The 16,240-nt window shown below is 37.6% G+C and overlaps 1 protein-coding gene across 4 annotated transcripts in view; it reads right to left on the bottom strand.

Annotated features, from left to right (window-relative positions):
* FHIT (fragile histidine triad diadenosine triphosphatase) overlaps window positions 1-16,240 on the bottom strand; it is a 521,244-nt gene that overhangs the window by 368,773 nt on the left and 136,231 nt on the right. For 3 of the 4 annotated variants that reach the window (XM_085072421.1, XM_085072423.1, XM_085072422.1), the window contains one exon: window positions 15,838-15,959. In XM_085072421.1, coding sequence (XP_084928547.1) covers window positions 15,838-15,937 — 100 coding nt within the window. In that variant the 5' untranslated portion in view covers window positions 15,938-15,959. Of the gene's footprint in view, window positions 1-15,755; window positions 15,960-16,240 lie in introns of all 4 variants that reach the window. The other variant, XM_085072420.1, reaches the window with a different exon arrangement.

Here is a 16,240-nt window from a genome sequence, read left to right as displayed (position 1 = left end):
TCTTTTTATTGTCTAGAAAAACACTAAGATGTTCTTAGCCATTAAGCAGCCATCAGTAGCTATGTATTGATTTAAGAGGACTCTTTAAGAAATCCTAGTCCTTATGACTTTACTAAGCATCCTCACTCCACCACAGTCTTCCAAATGAGACATGTACTCTATGGGCAGAGAAACTGAAAGATTAATACGAGGAAAAATATGTTTAAAATCTACAAAACATTCAAGTAGTAACAAGACCTTTTTTTGATTAGTGTAGTTTACCACATTACAAAAGGCTTATTAAAATCCAACTTTCCTCTTAGCTACAAATTGGCTGCTTCCTAAATTAGTCTCTGTGTCTAATATTAAAAGACCAAATCAGCCTTTTTATCAGATTGTCTTTAATTTATTACAGTATTTTATGTATGGGGAAAGAAGAAAATTCATTAGATTACAGCAGTTATGTTCTTCAGTTCTTTAGCTTGAATGACTGATAGGTAATGTGCTTTTAAGTAATCAAAATTAACTCAGTCATGTATGAAACTGGAGAAAAAGTTTAGCAAAATTTCGATAATCCTGTTGAACATGACCTGAGTAAATTATCAGGTTCCCTTCTCTATATTAGTCCAGCCTCGTTCACAGAGCAATGCATGTCTGTTGGCATCCCTAATTTACAGAAATATAGCTGAAAAAACCACACCAATAGAGCTTTGGAGAATATATTGAGATATTTTAATTGAGTAAATAACTGCCATCATATATAACTATCTAAAGAGTTTATTTAGGTTTAATTCTCTTTTTTTGCTTTCTGAAGAGCTGGGGAAAAAATTATTTTCCTTCACATTACCTATTCTTCAGTGCTGTAAATCTCTGATATCTGCCAAAAGGTACTGGAGGGAACTCGGAATAAAGAGTCTACCAGTTTCTGAGTTATTCCTTACTATTTCTCCAGCTTCAGTAAAATTATTTTCCAGTAAAAGGACATTTTCCACTTATTGGAAACTACTTCCAAATGTCTATCATTTGTGGTATTTTTATATTCTGAAGCGATCTGAGCTGCACTGTCATCTGCAGAGTCAAACCTAATTAATTACTTCTCTACTTCCTTTTGTCAGTGCCAAATGCACCATCACATCCTTATTGCCAAACACTGCACAGTGGTGAAGGCCAGGCCTGGGCATCAGTGTCTAACAGAGCAGATTTAAAGCCCTAAAGGAAACAGCAGATTGTGTCACATCCTCGGGATTCAGTGTGCTCAGCACCCCAAGCAGGAGGGCAAAGAGATGGTGACTGCCTTTTTTTTTCTTTCATATGGCATGGAGATTTTAAATTTAATTTTCAACTGAATCTGCATTGAAAGTTTTAGAGTTAAATTAAGCCACAACAATATAAAATGAAAAGCATTTTAGGGCTAATATTTTTTACAACAAAAGGCACAAAATTGCTAATATCATAAGATGAATCATGCAACTGAAATCAATCTTAAACCTTGCTGCTAAGTGGGCAAATTGAATTGCTTTCAGTATATGCAGCACACTTATGCTTCCCTTTCTTTAACAAACGACAGACAACCCAGCAGTCACTACAGGTAATGATATTTAATTACTCAGTGGGACTGGCAGTTTTACGAGGTTTATCTCTGTGTTGCATATAATATATGTTTATATTAAAACTAATTTTGGAAGTTTTCAGTTTCATTATTATACTGAGCAAAGCAAGACTGTCATGAAATATAATTAGGAGGTCACAAAGGAGCTTCTTACACAGATATTCAGAAATTCTGTGGCTCTGACAGCACAGGCTTTGCGGAGTGCAGCAGCTCAGCTGACAACCAACAAAAATTAGATTCGAGTTGGAATAACATTAGTTTTAGATGAGTCTGCTGGCTTTCCCTGCACTCCAATACAAGGAACAAGGAAAATGGGACAAGGAACTCACATGGAACCTCCTCAGTCCTGCAATAGTGGGATAGTCAAAGGTCCACTGTCTCCCGTGGCAAGCACAGAACACATTTTACACCTCCTCACTGTTTCTCTTCCTTTTCTGTTCAGAATTTGTAGTGACATTTTTAGTTATTAAACAAATCACATGTTTTTAATGGTCACATGTTCCAAAATATGTGAATTACAACCTGAATATATTCTCAAATTCTCTATGTTTCAGAGTATCTTACTCAAAGCTATCGTCTACCCCCTGTAGAAGGGTCTGTGACTACTGACCAACCAGTAGAGTGTTAAGAAAAACAAATATGCATATCTTGCTAAGAAGGAAAAATACTGACCTTTTCAAAGTTAACGAAATTGCCCCTGTCCACAGGTAGAATCAATTATCACAGGAGATCCTCAACATCATCTCAGCAATGGTTTTCAAAAATTTAGGCCACCAAATATATTTGGTAGAAAAAAACCTCAACCACCATTTTAGACCAAAATAGGAATTAAAATCAGAATTAGATTAGGTAAATCATTATTTTTCTCTCTTCAAATCTGCAGGGATAAAGAGCACAGATTAGGTAAATTACTGTTTTTTCTCTTCAAACCTGCAGGGATGAGGAACACAGGAGGTGTCTGACAGGTGAGAACACTGTCATCTCCTCACAAAGTCACCAGCTCGGGGAATAGGCTTTAGAAGTAAGAATATATCCTTACATTGTGCAGTAAATGGGCACAACAAACACTGGAGATATACACAGCTGACAATTTTTCTTGCAAAGATTAAAAAGTTTCAAAAGGGAAGGAGAAGTAATGAGATGGAAGATAGTTATTGCTGCTGAATCCTCTGACAGATCAGATGACAATCTTGATTCAACTTTCATTATTTAAAAAGACAAATAGAGCATCTCTCTGTGCCTTTTCAATCGTGACAAAACACAGTTATCAAATCACATTATTTCCTTTACTCTGATATCTTGTAGGCAATACAAGATGATCCCCTATGGACAACACTTTAGCTGAGGTACAAAGTTAAATTCATTCAGGTACCATCAGTGTGATGGTTAAAGATCAAGGGGGATCTGAGAAAAGGCTCAAAGCTGGATTGCACATCATTTCCCTTCCCCTGCCCCCATGTGGAAAAAATGGAGGAATATCTCAAAAGCAGTAGATTTTTGGAATACATAGGTACAAAAGCCATCAAGCATTGCACAGCAGAGGACCTTGCATTTCTACTACTTAGTTAAAATATTAATTTTTTTACACTTTCATGTAGTGGTGCCAGATTCTTTATATTCATTTCATATCAAAATATTCATTATTATACATCCTGATATTCAAATTAAGGAGGATCAAACCCCATTACATTTCCAAATAGATCCCACATATAATTCTCTCAATTCTTAACTGTGTCAGGTACATAAAATCATCCATTTAATTTGCACACAAAAACACCCCTGGTTTTAGCAGTCAGTTTTACAGACTGTCTGCTACACTGCAAGCACTGGAACAGATACAACTGAGCAGATAAATCCATGGGCTTCTAAAACACCAAGGAATGTTAAAAACCAGTCCTTGACTGGAATAAAGAATCCACACCACACATCAGGGTTACAGTAAAACAAGCAATGCTGCTGTGAATGCCAGATAAATGGATCCGATTTTTCTTGTTGAAGGATGAATAAAGCCTGACCTGGACTCTCACTGGAGGTTTGGATTAAGATTATCATTCATATACACAGAAGAACAATAATCTCATTTTGGCATTTTGAGCCCCTGCAATTTAAAAATGGGTCAAACAAGCTTAATGTTTTTATATCAAGACGTAATAAATGTAATAAAAAAAATCTGATCCTTTCAGTTAACACCCAAACTTCATGTAAGAAGGATGTCTTTACACTATAAAAAAATATTCAATATCACAGGTATTTCTAAGCAAGTCATAATTAATATTAGATTAATTTAATTTTATTTTGTTAAGGAACCGGAAAGAAAAAGGGAAAACTTTAACTGTTTCCTAAATGAAAATATCCTCAGCAAAATATTATGTTAAGTCAGCAGTGCTTCAGTAACATCACTGATAAAAATAGAATTGTACAACTCCGCAATATTTTTGTGATGAACTTTCTCCAGGTCAAATTCAGATTTTTTTTTTAAAGACAAGCAAGTATAACTTATTTTATTAATATTGATAGGGTCATAGTAAGGAAACATTAATTGAGCAGAAATGTCATTAGCATCCTTCCACATGACTGGATACTAATTAAGTGGCTTTCTTTTTTTTATCCTGAAAGTCTTCCCACTACCTGTGGAGGGTGGCAAATCCATGTTTTGCATTCATTCAAAATGACTGCAGAAAAAAAAAAAAACACAGCCAAAAAAAAACTTTCTTGCAATACTCTGCTAGTTCCTCTCTACATCTCAGTGTAAGCCAAGTCTCAAGTCTCTTACTAAATTTTCTTAAGGAGAGTAATTTGAAAAATACATTTATCTTATTTCAAAGCATTTGCAGAGTTTTCACTCCCAACGTAATTTCTCTGCACCACAACAGAGCTATGCAAATTGAATTTAAAAGTTTGCCTACTTTTTGTCTTTAATTTGCACTACCTGGAGCTAAAGTAATTGGCAGGGGGAAGAACATGCAATTTCATTTTGCAAATGTGCCAAAAGTTTCTACAGAACCTTGAAACACGAGGCAATTGGCTCTAACAAGAAAGCTTTGGATTGTTTGCAGCCTTGCTGGTGGTCCTTTCAGCAAACATTCAACGGGTAGGTAATGCTTGGCAGAGATCCTCTGCTATGTCCTCATGGACAGGCAGAGCTAAAATCCCAAAACATCAGACCTTCTTTCAGATGCAGTTCAAATTAATTTAATTTTGCCATACAATGAATGAAATTCACAGAAGTTTTAAACGTAGAGAAATAGCATCAGTAATATGTGAGTGAAGCAGAATTTTAACAAATTCTAAATTAGCTATTAAGGGATATTTAGAAATAGAGTAACTTTTTGTTCCCTTTCAAGCTCCTGTCAGGAATATGAGGTTAAGAGGTCAATAATGCCGCTTTATTAGAAATTCTCAATTACTATGTTTGAAGTTAAATGATACCACTTCCAAAATAGGACCCACCTCTTCTCTGAAAGGTTATCCAATTATCTTCACTTCCTAATGCACCTCTTTCCCTTCCTTTTTATATCAATCTTCCTTCTAAAGAAGATGAAATTCCAGTTTGAAAGCTTGAGAATGGCAAAAAATGTCACAGCTCATTGCTGTTCCACTAACAGTCCACATCAGTCAGTGAGTGAGAGAAAAAGAAATTATTCTGGATTCCTCCATGTCAACCCAGATTCCATCATTACCATTCCTCCATACAAATAATAGCTTCTTATTAACCTTAAAGAGAAGTTTGGTCTTGATTTCAAAGTACCAGATAATAAAAAATGCTCCTCATCTCCAGCAATTTGTTTCAGTCACAAAGTTTACTCTCAATATTAGGAAAAAAAAAAAAATCACTGCTCATAGTTCAGGAATCTCCAGCTTTGGATTTACAGCTGTAGCTCTTATTAATGCCACTGTTGGTCTAAGCCTTTTATTCCAGGAAATTTTGTTCCCATATAAATAAATCTGTGTCTCCTCCCCTTTCTCTATGTCTCCCTTCTTCCTCTTGCTCCCCAAATCACACATTATTTTGAACTCAAGTGTCACCAGAAATGTAATGTTTTCACAGTTGGATTCTGGGATTCTTCTCAGCCTGGAATGCAGCTCATTTACTGAGTCATGTCCTTAGTACTTTTTTTCTCACCTTTATTCTTGGTGTATGAATGTAGTAAAGTGAATTAAATCCCAAATGAGTTCGGCTTTATCCAACTAAATCATTACCTAAAGTGAGCCTAAGAAAGTGTTCCTGCAGTGTGTGCTCACAGTCCCTCACCTGCAATGTCTAAACTTGGGCAATGTTCATTTCTAGGGCATCATTTAAATATATAATCTGTATCATATATTCTTTCCCTAATATATATCATATATTCTTTCCCTACAACCAGGAAATTCTACCTGAGAATGACAGAAGAAGAAATATTGAATGAAATGACACATTTTTAAAATACGTTCATAAATAGTCACATTTTCACATACAAAACAGAGCAAAATCTTGTATTCTGATACACAAATTTCATCAGACCAGGCTGCATAAAAAGCAGAATTTCAAAATTCCCCTATTTCAACTCATACTCATTGCACACAGTTTCTAATATTATGAAACAAACAGCAACAAGGCCATCTCAATACATTCCCAGCTATTGACAGGAAAAGATCATTCAATCCTGAACTAAAAGTAACTGCTCCTAGGCAGCTTCTGTAGAGAGGTCACTCATCTGAATGCAGTGCAATGTTACACTGGAGCACCAGAAGGGGAATATTCAACTTTTTTGGTACAATACGAAGATTTGTACCAGAGAGATCACCGAGATGCTGAGGTTCATGTTTTGATTAGAAACAGCAGGAGTCAGCAGGTTCCAAGGAACAGCAACAAGTAAAATAGCATTAGCAAATGAATAGCAGACTCTGCACACTTGTGCAGCTTTAGAAACCTAGATGTGGTATGAGTGATAAAGCGAAATGCATCTGTATCCATGAATTATGCACTCCACTTCCTACTGTAGCCTCATTTTACAACAAAGCCTCCATTGTCTGCTATGTTGGCATCTAACTTCACACACGACAACTCACTAAAACATAATTTACCCAATTACCTGCTCAGAGAAGGTGCTTGACCCTCAGCTGAAGCGCTGCAAGGCAATTATGGGGCCTTTTGGAATCACTGTACTTGGTAGTCTCACCACTTCAAACCACAGAAAACACTCCCTGAACAAAAGAAGGAGCACAGGTGAGCAGTGTTGGACACAGAAACTGGGAGATGCTGTAAGTGCTCCCCCCCTGAGCAGCCAGTGGGGGAAAGCTCCTCACTGGGCATGAGTTACCTGTGCTGCATGGTGGAGAGGAGCAAAACAGGGAGAGAAGGACTTTGTCTGACCGAAAAACAATAGAGGCCAGAAGAGGTGAAGCCCAACAGAGCTGAGGTCTTGCATCTCAAAACTCAAGCTAGTTTTGAGATACACAGGTATCCAGAAGTCTAGTATCACTTCAGAGTAAACAATTGTGCTTTTTTCTGAAGTTACATCTGAAGAGGTCTGTTGGTGACTGGACTCTCTCCAGATCTCTGCACCTGTGCTCGCTGAGGGAATACAGCAAATTTTGTGGTTTGTTTTGCTCATGTGAGCAGCTTTTGCTCTACCTGTTAAACTGTCTTTATATCAACCACCAAGTTTTCCTATTTTTTTCCTTTCCTTCCAATTCTCTCTATCTCTTGCTGCTGGAAGAGAACAAACAAGTGGCTGTGTGGTGATCAGTTGTCGACCAGGGTTAAACCACAATAGAGGTCCTTTAAATATAAGGAGTACTAGATGGTTACTTTTGAAATTATGAAATATATTTTTTAGATTATAATTATGGTATGCCAAGGAATATTAATGTATGTTTAAACAGAAAATTACTATACATTAGGCTCTTCACAGCGAAGAGATGACAGATTGACATTGGATCACTAGATCTCCTCAGGAGTTGCAATAGGAAATTCATGCCAGATGCCTCTCAAAAATATGTTCTTGCAGAAAACACATAGTTGTATTACACTGAATAGCACAAAATATCCCAATATGCTGGAAACAATAAGCAATAAATGAAATTTCCAATTGACTTTCCAGCAAATCTATTCTCATTACAAATGGAGATTTTGCATGTATTGCATTACTTATGGTAATTGTGCGACATCTATTATGAATAACCATGTATTCCAATCATCTCTTTTAATTATATTCTGCTGTAAGAGCAAGTCATGCAATACCTTGCCCAGACTTGGTTAACTGTGTGTGTGCTGCATATCACTTTCTAATGGCTATATTGAGGACAAAAGGTGCACAAACTGTAACAGGAATGGCTTGTAACTGCCATCTCCTTCATTAGCCAGAAACTACTTAGAAGAATTAAAAAAACCTGAACTTAAATCCAGTTAGGCACAGAGGAAAAAAATTTCTTTCTACTCCTTTCTTTTTAAAGTTCATGGTAATTGGTACCTGAATGCAAAGCCTGTGGTTATCTGCTACTGATGCAGGTATTTAAATTTTCTATAGTGTCAAAAGTGCAACAGCAGCAAACACCTCTTTCATATTTGCTATCTACTGTCCATTTATTTGTTTGGGTTTTATTGATGTGAAAAAAAAAAGGTAAAATTGCAGGTTTGTTCAATAACCACACTAATTACAAATTTGCTCTCTACTAGACTAGAAAGTAACTGCTGGACGAAAAGTATTCATTATTTATACAGTCATAGGACTGTTTAGGTTGGGAAAGACCTTTCACCTCACTGAGTCCAACCCTTAACCCAACCCTGCCAAGGCCACCACTCACCCATGTCCCCAAGTGCCACATCTACAGTCATTTAAATCCCTCCAGGGATGGCAACTCCCCCACTGCCCTGGGCAGCCTGTGCCAGTGCTTGACAACCCTTTTGACAAACATGTTACTCCTCAAGTCCAATCTAACCCCCCTCAGCACAACTTCATCTGTCCTACTGCCTGTTTTTGGGAGAAGACAGTGATCTCCACCTCTCCACAACCTCCTTTCCAGTAGTTGTGGAGAGGGATAAGATGAACAGGACTTCACAGTTTTTTTAAACAGGAATGCCCAGTATTGTGTTAAACCTCAAAGGAAACACTCACTTGACCTTTTCTGAATCCTGCCTCAGTTTCCCTGCCATTTTTTATACAAAGGTTTGCTACCTCTTAATTTCATATCCTTCTACATTGTTTTGCTTTTCTGTCTTTTAATCTCAACTTCTTCCAGCTCCTTAGATTGAGACTTTTCTCACTAAACATATGGCCAGGTGTCTTGCTGCACTAAAAAAAATCCTTTTTACCAGGTATCTGTCACCTCAATGACAGAAACCTCAAAGTAAATTCACTTCAGTCAGTTACTTTAAAACTACAGTTGCAACATGCTTTGAAAATTGATAAAGAGGGTAAACATGACAAAATGGGAGCCCTTTTGCATGTCCCTGGAGCTCGTAAGGACAAGCAGTTCCAATTTTAGAAGACATACATTAGTGACACACCTTCAGAACTGGATAGTGAGTGCTCCTGAAACACACAAAGCGGTAGAGAGGTTCATACATAATGTGGTTTAAGCCATTTATAAGTTCCAAACAATGATGGTGACAAACAGGTGAATAAAAGTGATTAGACAAAAATAGAATTGGAATTTTTTAGCTGAATTTTAGTATGTGTTAGCACTGCAGTCAAGAAATTTAATCACATAGATCCAACCTACTATGACATCGCTTACAAGCCCATTTTTCAGAGATCTCATTACTCTCCACACAGTCAGGGTTGAAGGTTGGCTCAACACATGACTAATAAGAGATTGCTTGTCCCTCCACAGCCTCCAACCTAGGAGCTACTGCCTCTCCCTTATGTGGCCTTAAACAGCTATTCTAACACCTCTTCCAGTGTAGATTGTCTTACAATCAGAGAAATTCTTACCACTAATCTGCTGAATACATGTAAATGAGTAATTTAATTGGTAATTTACTCCATTTGCAAATTGGCAAGAAATACTTTTGACTTCGTTACTTTCATTTTTTTCCTTTCTATTTGCAATACTGGCACAGAAGTTATAGAATGGGATTTTCATCAATACCAGTATATTAACGCAACTGTAACAATGCAAACAGAATTGCATATCCTTATGGTGAAGGACATCCTCTTTCAACAGTGAGCACCTTTCAAGCAAGACACGATTTGAAAGGAGAGAAAGCATTTTTATCAGACCAAATTAGACAGTTGAACTCCATCCCCACAAATAAGTCAGACAGACAAGCTTTTGTGCACAGAGCCCTGAATCTGTTATCTTCAGAAGCAGCATTTCTTAATGCGAGTCAAACACCATCCCTTTGTTTGTAGACTGCAAACAAAATGACTCCAGCCCTGAGATAATTAACTGGCCTCTCTATCACCGGGAAGTTCAAGTGGTTTGCATACACAGAGCGGATCAGTCATTCTTTGGGCTGTTTGAGAAGAGCCCTTTTCCCACAAGGGAACTTGAGAGTACAGCAAAGCTGCTCTGCTGCCTCGGAGCTGCCAAGGGCACAGTCCCACTCCTTGCCCTCTGCACAACACAGCTTAATTTTGCTAAAAGTTATTAAGCACAGGAGCTGTTTTTCTTACTCTCATTTATGCAAGTAAACATTATAAGGCATTAATAAGTCCTACTTGAGGGATAAGGAGTGCTCATGTAAGAGCCATGGAACAGCTTTATTTGGGATCTGAGGTAAAAAACGTTGGGAGTTTTTACTGATTCTCAACAGCTTCAGTCTGCTAGCTCAAAAAGAATTTATCAAATACTGAGAGTACATAAGTCTGAATTCCCTCTGCATTCCTGATGAACAAATATATTCTATACTTCCCCCAATTACCAAATAAGATTCATCATTTATAACTGTTCTTCTCATTCAGGAGGTCTTTTCTGCAGCAGCAAAGGAATTGCATCCCCTTCCTAGTACCCTCTCCTTCTAGAATTATTACACATTTTGAAAAATTTATGTAAGTAGTCCAGGCCTTATTGTACCAAACAACATTTTGTGTCTCCGTTGTGATTCCCTTGCATCTCCAGCCTCACATTTGAATTACAAAGCCTTTACCAAACCCCTTTATTTTTAGCTCTTTGCTAAAGAGCCAAAAGGAACATGACTGCTCCTTAACATTGTGCCAAACAAACCAATAATAACAGTAATGCATAAGAAGCTTCTGTAATGAGCTCTAAAGATACTTTCCCACAGGATTAGATACATCTAACAGGTTGCTGCAAACGTGCAGTGTACATTATTGCAATATGTAGATATAAACATATATTCTGCAATATAACAGAATTTCATTTTCTAAATCTCAGTTTTATGGCAAATATTAACACTTATTTCGGCTGAAACCCATAAAATTAATAATTATGGAGCATAAATACAGATATGATAAATGTGTACAAATAAAATGTGTACAAATAAAATCAGAATAGCAGCTCTGCAACTTTATGAAAAATTAAAATTTCATGTGCAAGATAAATACCATGGATTTCAACCAAACTTGTGAGGGAATACTGCTGTTCTTTCCAGTGTGCTATCTTCAATGGAAACTCTGCCAGGACTGTAACTAAATGAAAACCTATTTTGAAAATATATTAAGAAACTACACTAATCTAAAGGATTATTTCTTTTAAACTTCAAAACTTTTAAGGAAAGCATTATGAAAATATTTGTGGCACTACAGGATCCATCAGTCTGAAGCAATCCAGCAATTCTGACAGCAGATGACAGGGAGCTCCCAGCCAGCCAGCCTGTGCAGCAGAGCAGATGCTGTTCTCACATTGCCTGACCCTGGATCCTGTCCCACCCATGCAGCAGAGCCACAACAATTACACTGCAGCTCGGGGTGTCAGCAAGCCTTTGAAGGGAGCATCTGGTTCAACTAATGTTTGCTCTGCTCATTAATAAAAGGAACAAGCTGCAGGAACTCACAGAACAGCACACGGCCATGGCTACAAATAATGACCATTAGCTCCACGTAGTGATGAAGTTGCCAGAAAATATCATATGCTTTGGGGTTTTATACATGGTCTATCCCCCACAATCACAATGCTTTCTGGTGGGAAAACTTAGATCTCTATGAAAAAAGCAATACAAAACAGTCCAGTGAAATTCAGTCTATAACAGAGTTAAACAGTCTACTTTTTTGGTTACCTTTTTATTTTTTTAATGGAAAAACCTTTTCATAATCAATCCCATATGAAAAGCTGTTGCAAAGTGTTTATTCTAATTTATTACACAGACATACATGTGCCCTTAGTAAGGCTGCCAAAGTGTCCACCACAAATTTCTATAATACTACTTGGTCCCAATAACCCTCAGCTTGCTGTTCCCAGCTGGAAATGCTGCTCCTTTTAATAACCAATTCAATAAACTACTGAAAAATGCTTTGTATAATATAGTATTGCCATAGATCTGCTGTTTGTCTCTGTCATTACATATTGCATTCAATCAATTTACAAATGTTGCTGTGTTCCTTTTGTACTAGTTCTTATGCCATCCTGAACACAAATCTAAAGATCAATATCTTGTCTACTGAAAAAAAAAATTGGACATAACTAATGAATAATTTTATTTATAATAAAAAGTCCTGGTCCCCAAATGGATTCTGCTAATGTTCAAATTCATTTTTCATATTTAACACAAGATGAAAACAAGTACCCTGCACAACACCATGGGAAATGCATTGATAAAAACCAGTTCATATTTATTGAAGATGTGAGCAAAACCATGTACTGGTGCAGGGCTAGGAAAACATTAATAAAATGGTAGGTCATTCACAAGGTATTTTTTAACATATTAAAGCACAGAAAGTCCATGTCAAAGAGCAATGGAATTTCTTTCAAACAACACCACAGTTCTGCTCTATGGAACTATGGAAATACCAAGGCTCTGAATGAAGTAATTCAAGTAAGAAGCCAAGGAGAAGCTGAGCTCATGCTGTTTGCATGAGCTGATTCAGTTGGTCTTGTGCCTTTTGTGTGACAGAAACAATGCATTTGCTGACTACAGACACATCCTGCACTGCTCCAGCTATTGAATAGCTGCCTCCTCCAAAACAACCACGGGAGACACAAGCGACTGCTTTTCACAATCGCTCTGTGCAGAGCAGCAAGCTGACAGAACCGAGAGGAAATAAGACTCTTGTAAAAAAGGGGATGGGTATCTGCATAAGGGTATCCCAGCAAGCCTCCAGAACACCCAGCTCATCTCCTCTCCACTCCCAAACTTCTGGCCCAGATGTGCACTGAATTCAGTATTCCTGATCCCATCCAGACTCTTGGCTCCTCAACAACTTGCAGGCCGTAGCAGAAAAAAATCATACCGTTTCTGTATAAAATAGAAAGTCACCATAAAAGTACACCCCAAAACAGTATCTCATTAATCAAGACTGTCCCCAGTACCACGTGCCTCTCTGCTCTGGAATCAGACAAGTGGAAGGCAAGAGCAGAGCAGGCACAGACCCTTTATTTGTCACAGGTGTTAAGTGATAATGTCCTCAGACAGCCTGTGGTCAGCCACCTCTGAGCCTCAAGCATTTGCCTGTTAGGTGACAGCAAAGGGCCTGGATGTCCTGAGGAGAAGAGGCACTAATCCTGCCCCCTGACCACCTGCAGCTCTCCTCCATCTCCTTGTGCCAAAAGAGGAGAATGCTTCCTCTTGTCACACACATGCATATTATAGCTTGCACACTGAAGGCTCCAGTTTAATGTCACATATCCCTTACTCAATAATAAGAACCCAGCACCTTCCTATCCAAGGCTCTGCAATAATCCCTCAAAGGGATCCAACACAAACAGGTTCCTAAGTCCATGAACTCTGTGCTCCCACTGGGCAGAAGTCTAATGCTGGGAAAAATGAGGCAGCTCTCTCCAGGAACAAGAGAACTCTTTCCTTGACATAAATACTATATTCTTACTCTACCTATTTTTGGTTAATATTAGCACAATTTGCCTTTCAGATGTCAAGCTAAATTCACAGGACTGACAGCTTGAAATAAACAAAACAAAACTTTGCAATGTGTTAAACCAACAAGCATGCTTTTGCATTGCTCAAATCACGAGCACTGAAGTCCACAATGCCATTGTGACTGACTTTTTTCCACAGTATAGTTTTATTTTAAAATTATTACAGCTAATTCATAATTCCAATCCTATGTTCTGTTTCAAGATGGAATTTCAACCTTACTAGTTAATTAAAGCCACCACCTGGAGTGAGCTGGCTTTCAAACTGATTTCCTTTGTCTCTCTAATTCAAATACATTAATATTTTATTTTCTGCTGGAAAAAAAAATGTCACACGTGCCAAAGACAAGGCAGATAAAATTATTGCAATAAAGCAAAGAAAATATACTTGTTACTGCCAGGTCTCAAGATGAATGCTGCATTATACAGACACTTTAAAGGCTTACAACTGCAAATTGCTCTATTTTACATACAGTATTCCAGCCTTTACATCAAGATCTCTTCTAATTTCTTCTTATTGTAATGAGAAAGGAAAAAGGTTGGGTTTTTATTACCTGAACATTTAGTCAATGAAGAAACAAAGACTACATTATATATTACAACACAAGCTATTAAAACAACGTGACACTATAAAATACGCTGCAATACTCATTACAGGATAACAAAGCTAAACCCTGAGCAAATAAATGTATCTGCCAAAAGTCAGCAATAACTATACAACTAGAGTTTATAATGTTTAATTATTTAAGAAGGAAAGAAGCTTGTAATAATTAAGTTTTATAGGCTCCTTAACTTGTCATTACTAGGTGCTCACAAAACTTTAAAACAAGAATCTTTCATCTGAAATACTCAATTTTTAACAACAGATGCAATTGCTCACGTAACTGATTAATTCAAAAAAATAATTAAATATTGTTTTTAAAACCTGCACACACAGAACAGATAACAGTTTATTTACTCTCTGATCCAGACAATGCATATAGCACACTGCTCAGGCACTTACAGGCTCTGCAGTGCACAGTGACCAATGTGACACTGCCTTTGAAAGTGATTTCTGTTGTGACCAATCTGTAAATCACACTGGATTTTCATCAGGTAGTTCAGAAACTCAAAGTTCAGAAAAACCTGTTAATTTTATTCATTAAAATATAGTGGTGAGGCAGCAATGCCTTTTAAGTTTCTCTGAAGTCTATGCACATTTGCCATGATCTGACTTCTGATAAACACAAACACCATTCAAAGCAGGTGGAGAGAAAATTCAATATTGCACAGTTATAATCTACAGAAGTGATGGGAGGAAAGGAAGGTTCCATATTTCAGAAGAGATACATTTGTTGATTTAAAAAATAGGTATTAAAGTTTACTAGATTTTAAATTATGAAAGACACATCATAGAACTACAAAAAGCAAGAAAACTTTCAAGAAACTAACCAGAAAACTTCCAATAAATTCCAGGCAAGTTTCTTTTTTCCCCCAAACACAGTCAGTCACCGCCTAAGTTCCTAATAAAATTCTACCATGGACCTCTCTGGAAAAAGTGATCAGTCTTGATTATTTCTGAAAAATTGCACTTGAAGCCACTGAAATCAGCACAAGTTACAGAGTAGCAGAATTTTGACTGGAAAATAACACACTACACTACAAAACATACTAAATACGTACATTTAGCATCTTCTGTAATCAAGTTCCAATCCAGTTTATAACTTGAGAATTTTACTTACAACATGGGGCTTCATATTTTCCCCATGAAATGTGCACACTATACAGATGGCTTATTTAATCTATTCCCACCTAAATTAATCAAAGCAATCTGTCCCAAAAAAAAAAAAGTCTTCAAAGTCTTCATAAAAGATTCTACTGGCATTTGACAAATGGTGTACATTTAGCCTGGAAAAGTTGAAAATCCACCATAAAGAAGTTACCACCTCTAAAAATAAGTGACATTATTAAAAGTGAAGCAGGATGATGTGTTATTTAGCATAATACGAAATTTAAACAGTACCACCTCAGATAGACTTTAAAATGCTTTTAGTAGCACCTGGTTGTTTATACATCTTCAGTGGTGAAAAGGTCAATAGAAATTCACCTCTGAGGTCACAGTTGCTAAGCAACTGTTTTCGGCAGTTCTGCAACACCGATCAAGCACCTCCTGTTGCGCCGCCTGCGTGCACAATAAACCCGAGTCGCATCCTACCTGGCCTTCCAAGCATCCCGAGTGTCTCCTGCTTTTCCAGAGGGCCATGGAGAGCTGGCACAGGTAGCCACAGAAAGGATACGGCCTGGCACCACGGGCCTGCGGTTCACCAGAGCAAAGGACAGCTCTGTCCTCAGGAACACCACCGAGGGCTTGATGAGGTGCTGCCCGAATCGCAGCATGGCGAGCGGTGATCTTCGGGGTCTGAAAAAAGCAACAGTTAACATAATTAAGGGGTTGACTCTGCCTTTCCAAACAACACGAGTGAAAGAACCAAACTGCCTAGGCAGCTTCCAACAGAAAGTGCCTCCTGGGCTCATCAAGGCATTGGGTGTCCCGGAATGGTTGTTGTATCTTTCCTAAAATGATCGCTTCTTCAAAAAAATTGTGGGAAAGGCTTCTTTCCAAAGCAAAAATTTTACATATAATTTCTTAAACCCTTCTCTCATCATCTTGGCAGGGCTACAGAATTCTAGAGAATGTAA

The sequence above is a fragment of the Lichenostomus cassidix genome, chromosome 12 (assembly GCF_008360975.1).
Source record: "Lichenostomus cassidix isolate B80296 chromosome 12, HeHo_3.0, whole genome shotgun sequence".
Classification (NCBI taxonomy): domain Eukaryota; kingdom Metazoa; phylum Chordata; class Aves; order Passeriformes; family Meliphagidae; genus Lichenostomus; species Lichenostomus cassidix.
Note: the sequence above shows the minus strand (reverse complement) of the source record. Positions and strands in the feature narration are given on the sequence as shown.